At 32.8% G+C, this 6,905-nt stretch overlaps 1 protein-coding gene across 1 annotated transcript; it reads right to left on the bottom strand.

The window, feature by feature from the left end:
- Positions 1-1,090: 1,090 nt before the first annotated feature.
- On the bottom strand, positions 1,091-4,776 carry LOC133798508 (ATP synthase subunit delta', mitochondrial). The gene is made up of 2 exons (XM_062236822.1): positions 4,402-4,776; positions 1,091-1,706 (listed from the first exon to the last, which is right to left on the bottom strand). Exons 1-2 carry the CDS (start codon positions 4,657-4,659, stop codon positions 1,362-1,364), a joined length of 603 nt encoding a protein of 200 aa, XP_062092806.1. The 5' UTR covers positions 4,660-4,776; the 3' UTR covers positions 1,091-1,361.
- Between the last annotated feature and the right edge of the window lie 2,129 nt (positions 4,777-6,905).

Below are 6,905 nucleotides of genomic sequence, written 5' to 3' on the forward strand. Positions count from 1 at the left end.
AAATACATGATCTAAAAAAGTATAAATCCTAATAATTATAATAATAATAAGGGAATTAATCACATTTATATTAATAACCTACACCGAATATAGTTGTATTATTTCTTATAACAATGAGTATTATAAAAGTTAACCACAAGTTGGTACTCCCTCATTGTAGATAAATTGTTATATATAAAAATATATAGTGTGTGGGAATATTTATTAGAGTAAATGGTGCCTAAAATACTCAATATTTTCAAAATGTTGCACTTTTATACCCAATCTTTTTTTTTTGCGATAAATATACTCAATATCTTCAAAATGTTACACTTTTCTACACAAACTTTTTTTTTTGCAGTAAATATACCTAATGTTTTTAAAATGTTGCACTTTTATACCTATTTTTTAAAATTATTTTGAGAAATAATAAAAAAGTGAAGAAAAAATATAACATTATAGTTATTTTTAAAATTTTAAATTATTTTCACTTTCAAAATAATAAAAAAAAAATAAGACTAGTAAAATTATTCAAAATAATTAAACTTATATTTTTCCTTTACTTTTTTTTTTAAAAAAAATTATATTTTAAATTGATTAAAATATCTAAGTTTTTAATTATTTTAAATTATTTATATTAATTTTAATAAAATATTTATTAATGTTTTATTTAAAATAGTTTTTTTTCGAAAAAAATAAGAAAGACAAAATAATTTAAAATTGAAAAATAATTAAAATTTTATATTTTTCCTAAATAAAAATAAGTATAAAATGCAATATTTTAAAAACATTAAGTATATTTACTGTCATAACAAAATTTGGATATAAAAGTACACTATTTTGAAAACATTGAGTGTATTTACCACACAAAAATAGATAGATAAGAGTATAAAAGTGTAAAATTTTAAAAATGTTGAGTATTTTAATCGTCATTTTTCCATATCAAATAACTCAATTTGAGCTCGCAACCTTAGTCAACGCAACCTTAGTCAACTAGTCACTACGATTAACTCAGGTGATTGGTTGGGTTGTGAGGTTTGATCAGTGATTCTACAACTTTCCCGTAACTTGAAATCAAGTTTTTGTTTGGAATTATCTAATGAAAAGATAGTAAAAATAAACAAGAGTCGAGTAGATATATAAGTACAATTTCTTCAAGTGTTTGCTCAGCCATCTCTGAAAGCATGATACTGGATAAAGATTATTAAATATGAATTCCACATTCAGCACATAAACAAATAAAATGTTCCGAGACAAGTTTGGCTCCAGAAGACAAAATGAAGCATCAAATGAGGCAGAATTAAAAAAGATGCAACTTGCAAGAAGTAAGATGTGACTAAATTAACAAGAGTGCAGACTGAGGAAGGTAGTAGTAACACACACTAGCCTGTGAGGGCAGCATTCAGGGCACTATGCACCTCAACTCCAATTTGAGCTTCGGCTTTCTCCAAGTCGGTTGAAGCAGAGCTTAACTTCTGGTTGAATTCTGCAAGTCCCTTTTGGACTAGGCTGGGATCTATTTTATCAAGTGGAACAGCCTCTACTGCAATTATATCAGCATAGGAATTTGCGTGAATGAATGCAAAACCACTGCTGACGAAATATTTTGTCACGTCATTTCCTTCATGAACTGACAGGAGCCCGGGTTTCAGCTCTGCAATAGTTGATACATGACCAGGAAGAACACCCATCTGCCCAGTAGTTGCTGGAATTATAACCATGTCAACCTGTTATTGGCACAAGATTCATGGAAAGTAAGAAACTCATCAGATTATTTTGTAAATGGGATCAAATAACTGACTCTAATTCTTTTTCAAATTTGTGCAAGTAAGAAACATATTAGTTCCCTACATAGTGTCTTTCTGTGCCGCTTGTGTCTCCTTAAGACATATTTTTAAGAAGGTGCTGTGTTGGTGAACACATGTGCCAGCCATTACCCAATACAAAAAATGGCTTTGAACCAGACCGATGGGAAAGATGCTGATCCACTTGACCAACAGATTATGATCATTTATTATTATCCACAAAATTTCAACAAGAAACACAATAGCACTAGGTACGCAACTCATGAAGTATATGTATACATATTATACCTACAGTGACAGTCCTGAATCCCAGACCACCATAGCGATGTCCAATCACTTCACCATTAGAATTTCTTTTTCTTTATTAAAAAATGATTAAAAACCATAGATTATTGTTAGCATTTCAAATAACACATCCCTTTACAAAGCTCTTTAAAATATGATGCACATCCATACACCATTCTTTCTTCAGCTGTTTTTAAGATTCTAAAATATAAAAGAAATTAAAAAAAATATTTCAATACACCACCTAACCACATATGCAAAGAATAATCGTACATGCTCTTGGTGCCAACTAGTTAAAATTACCATTTATGACTTATCATTTCTAAATAAAATGAAATGACCAACCTACATCAAATACCCCAAAATCATAATTTAAAAGAATCCTCAAAGAAGAGCATATTTTTACAAACCAAGATGCAAAGCTTTAACTATAAATGCTTGCATCTTTATAAGTAATCAAGTCTATTTACTTTATAGGTAGAAACTAGTTCACAGATTTCAAATACACACACACACACACATTATATATATATATATATATATCATAAACAGAAATCATTGACAAACTTGGTTTTTCATTTAGAATCTTCAGCCAGAAACTTCTCCAGTTTTCATTAAAAATAGTAGCATCACTAACTAGCCTGTATTATCAATTCATTAACACCGAGCACAAATAATATGACCATCCAACGGAGATAATCATTTACTAAAGTAGAAAGAAATTGGTAACTCAATCAAGATGTGATATATCTTAAAACATAAACTGTCTTTCCATAGAAGTACTGACAGTCAGAAATAACAAAGCCCAATAATATTAAACAAAATACTTTCACTGCAGCATTAAAGTATAAAGTAGATCTAACCAATGGTAGAGGGACAATATCACTTTCCAAATGGAATAAAGGATATACAGTCATCCACAAGTGAAGGTATACACCGGTCACACATTGATATGCTGTATGCATACCTGTGTTAGAATTAGGATTCCATTTCTAAAGTCAACTCCAACTTAAAAGGAAATCAAGAGTTCCCAACAAAACCATCCCTCATCCTTAAAATCTAAATTATCTCTTGCATTCATAAATTACAACAATTTCAAATTATCTTTACCAAGCTCTGCAACCCTATGAAACACTAACAAGCAGAATGACCAGAGAGAGTGATACTCAGATTTACATTCAACCTCCCTTGCCAAAAAGAAATGGGAATAAAACACAAATTCTGAAAACATTCACATGGATCATCCAAAAAATATGGAGCTTGAGGCTAGCTCAAGTGGAAGGGTAAGCGAGGGTGTGTGTGAGTGGTGGGAGGTTCCACTTAATGTATCCAAAAAAAAAAAGGTAGAGCTTTGACTAGAAATGTATTTAGGTTAAAAATAAAAAATAAAAATAATCCAATTGAGGTTATTAAATCGAGAGATCTCAGTTTTTTTGGTTTGTAAGAGATGGAAAAAAGCATAGCTATCATGCCACGAGTAGGAATTTGTTAAATTCAATGTGGTACTAAAATTCCTAAAGTACATTGCTCCGTGATAAGTAAATTTCAATTTCAGTTTACTTCGTCAGTCTCTTCAATCAAGAAATTTTCAGTTAATAAAAATGAAAAAATAAGTGAGGAATGAAAAGCGTTATGCAAGACTAAGAGAAATCACACTTTACTCATTGTAAAAGAAACATAAACATTCCATACCTTATTCATGAAGATGTGCTTAATTTAAGAAAAACCAGAAATCAATTTGAGAAGTTATTTTCTTCAATTCAAATACTCGGAAACGTGATTCAGCCATCGACAATACATGTTCTCTATCTCAAATTGATACAAATACAAGTGAAACATAAAAGCTAACCCACATTTCCCGTTATATTAAAAACACCAATAAACTTAGAAGCAGGTGGAATTGAATCTTGCACTAGAGAACAAGTGTAGTGCGATTTAGTTGTGTTTTACCAATAAACAAAGGTGCATTTTCAGAGTGACAAATACAGAGACTGGGACATCAATGAACCCAATCACATCTGCCCCCATTTTCCTACATAAATTTACATATTACAGTAAAAAAAACAATAGTGCAATAAATTCGAAATGTCCAATGCCCTACTAATCAAAGCACAAAGGATAAAAAACAAAATCTATAACAGTTCAGGCGAAAGTTGACGTAATTAAAGTTGAACGCCATAATCTAATCAGCACCAATTCAAGTAAATTAATAAAACTTTCATAATGGATCAAGCCTAGAAAATAATTCCAGGAAAACATTCAAAATCAGCACCAACCGAGTGATTTCTCAGAAGAAGAAGAAGAAGAAGAAGAAGAAGAAGAAAGCAATGACCTCTTTGGCGGAGAGCTCGGAGGCATAAGGGAGAACAAAGTTGACAGTGAGCTTGGAAGGCATGGTAGATGGAGTGGGAGGGCGAGGCTTCATGAAGGCGAGAGGGGTCTTGGGTGGGTCGATGTTTGGGATCACTTTGCTCCAGGTCTCGACGAAGGACGAGTCAACGGCCGGAGCCGACGTAAGATCGGTCGAGAAGGGCCGCGCGCGGGCTGAGAAATAGGGTCGGGAAAGAAGTCTGGTAGCTTGGCGAAACATGGCGACGAGGAATTTTGGGGGGTCGCTCGGCTCTCGCAAGGTCGGAGTCAGAAGAGGGACAAAAGAGACTGTGAGAGCTAAAGAGAGAAAGAGAGGGTTTCGTTTCGTAGGTTCGCTGATGAATAAAATGGGTAGACTTATTTATTGGCCCATTCCAACCTTTCTGGACTTGATAGAGGTATCTGGGCTTTTTGGTGGAAATTATGTGGGTCATATGTTAACATAAATATGGGAATGTTAAATAAACTTTAAATATATATGGATAAAAAAATAATTAAGCCAAATATAGTAATACACGGTTAATACAAAATAATAAATATGGAATTCCCATAAACTAAACTAACAAATTCCCATAATTTTCTCACCCACTGCCAATCAAGAAAATTTTTGTATGGTACAGCAATTCATCGACCATTTTTTCCGATCACAGCTTCATATTCTCCATTCTTTCCGATCAAAATCCGATCAAGAAGTGATAGCTGCTATTCTCATCATCGTCTCCGATCTGGCTGCTACTCTCATCATCGTCTTCTTTCTCCAGTCATCAAATTAAAAATTCAATTGAATTTGAGATCTTCTTCTTCTTCTTCTTCTCCGGCAGATCTTCTTCTTATTCTTCTCCGGCAGATCTTCTTCTCCGATTACATCCCCTGCTTTTACGTTCGTTCACATCAGCAAACGCATAAATCCATCAACTTCTCTGATTTCTCAAACAGGTAAGCAAATCTTTCTTCAAATATACGACATGCAAAATATTTACACAAATAATCTGCAAATTACTTCCTGATAAAAATCTTGACTCAAACTACTTGTTTCAAAACTTTTTTAATTACAAACGTGAAACCAGTTACACACACAAAAACAGAATTTAATGCAACATAAATAAATATGGAAACTGGAAAATAGTTCTCGATTCAGAAAAAGAAACCAGTTACTAAAATAATTTCAACATTAATAATATTCATTCACTAACACAACCAGATACATTTTAAACATCACTAAAAATTATGTTGTGCTATATTGCAGATATGGAGACCATAATGACATTGATTCGATTTGGAGGAAAATGGACAGATAGATATCAGTATGATGAGTACACCATGACTGGACTGATAATACCAACAAATTGTTCTCTAAATAATTTGGTTCATTTAGTGAAAACTGAAATAAAATGCAATATTCAAAATATTGAGTTGAGTTACCAGTTATCACCAGGTATGCCACCAATGAAATTACTCACTGACAATTCAGTCATATTCTACATTGAGCTGAAAAAGAAGCAAAATGAAGTAACTGAGCTACCACTATGCATCACCACTGTTGATCAAACAATAGCTGAAACTGTTCAACACACTACATATGAAGAAGAAACACAAAAACAGAACACAGATTTAGAAAAGCTAGTTCTTCAACTAAACAACGAGCAATCAGCTACAGAATTACAATATCACGAAGCAACCTACACCAGAAATAACCAGGTACAAACCTTCCCAAATACTACAGACATAGCTGATGATATAGCAGAATTTATCATAGAGAGAACAGAAGAAAACAAAAGAAAAAGAAAAGAAGAAACAGAAATTATAACTGATCATAAAATTTTCAAAGTTGAAGAAGGCCAGATTTATAAGGACAAAAAGCTCTTAAAATCTGCTCTATGTTATTATGCTATGATCCACAACTTCCAATTCAAGACAAAAAGATCTGAACCAAGAGAGTACCTGGTAACCTGTGTGGATGACAATTGTAACTGGTTACTTAGAGCTTCAAAGTTCAGGAAAACAGAAACATTTAAAATCAGAAAGTATGTAAAAACTCACACCTGCTCCTTGGATATCATTATGGAAGACCACAGGCAGGCTAATTGCAATGTCATTGGGGAACTAATAAAATCAAAATACATGTCAATAAAGAGAGTACACACACCACATGACATAATCAACGACATGCTAGATGATTTTGGTGTTTCAATGGGGTACCAAAAAGCCTGGAGAGCAAGAGAAAAAGCTTTAGAATTGGCAAGGGGAAATCAAGATGATTCATACCAAAAACTTCCCATCTACCTTCACATGCTAAAAGTATCGAACCCAGGTACAATTACACACCTGGTTACAGACAATACAGATCACTTCAAATATATGTACCTAGCATTTGCAAATTCCATCAAAGGATGGAAACACTGTAGGCCAGTCATTGTGATAGATGGAACTTACTTGAAGACATCATTTGGGGGAACTTTATTCACT

The sequence above is a fragment of the Humulus lupulus genome, chromosome 8, assembly GCF_963169125.1.
Source record: "Humulus lupulus chromosome 8, drHumLupu1.1, whole genome shotgun sequence".
Taxonomy (NCBI): Eukaryota; Viridiplantae; Streptophyta; class Magnoliopsida; order Rosales; family Cannabaceae; genus Humulus; species Humulus lupulus.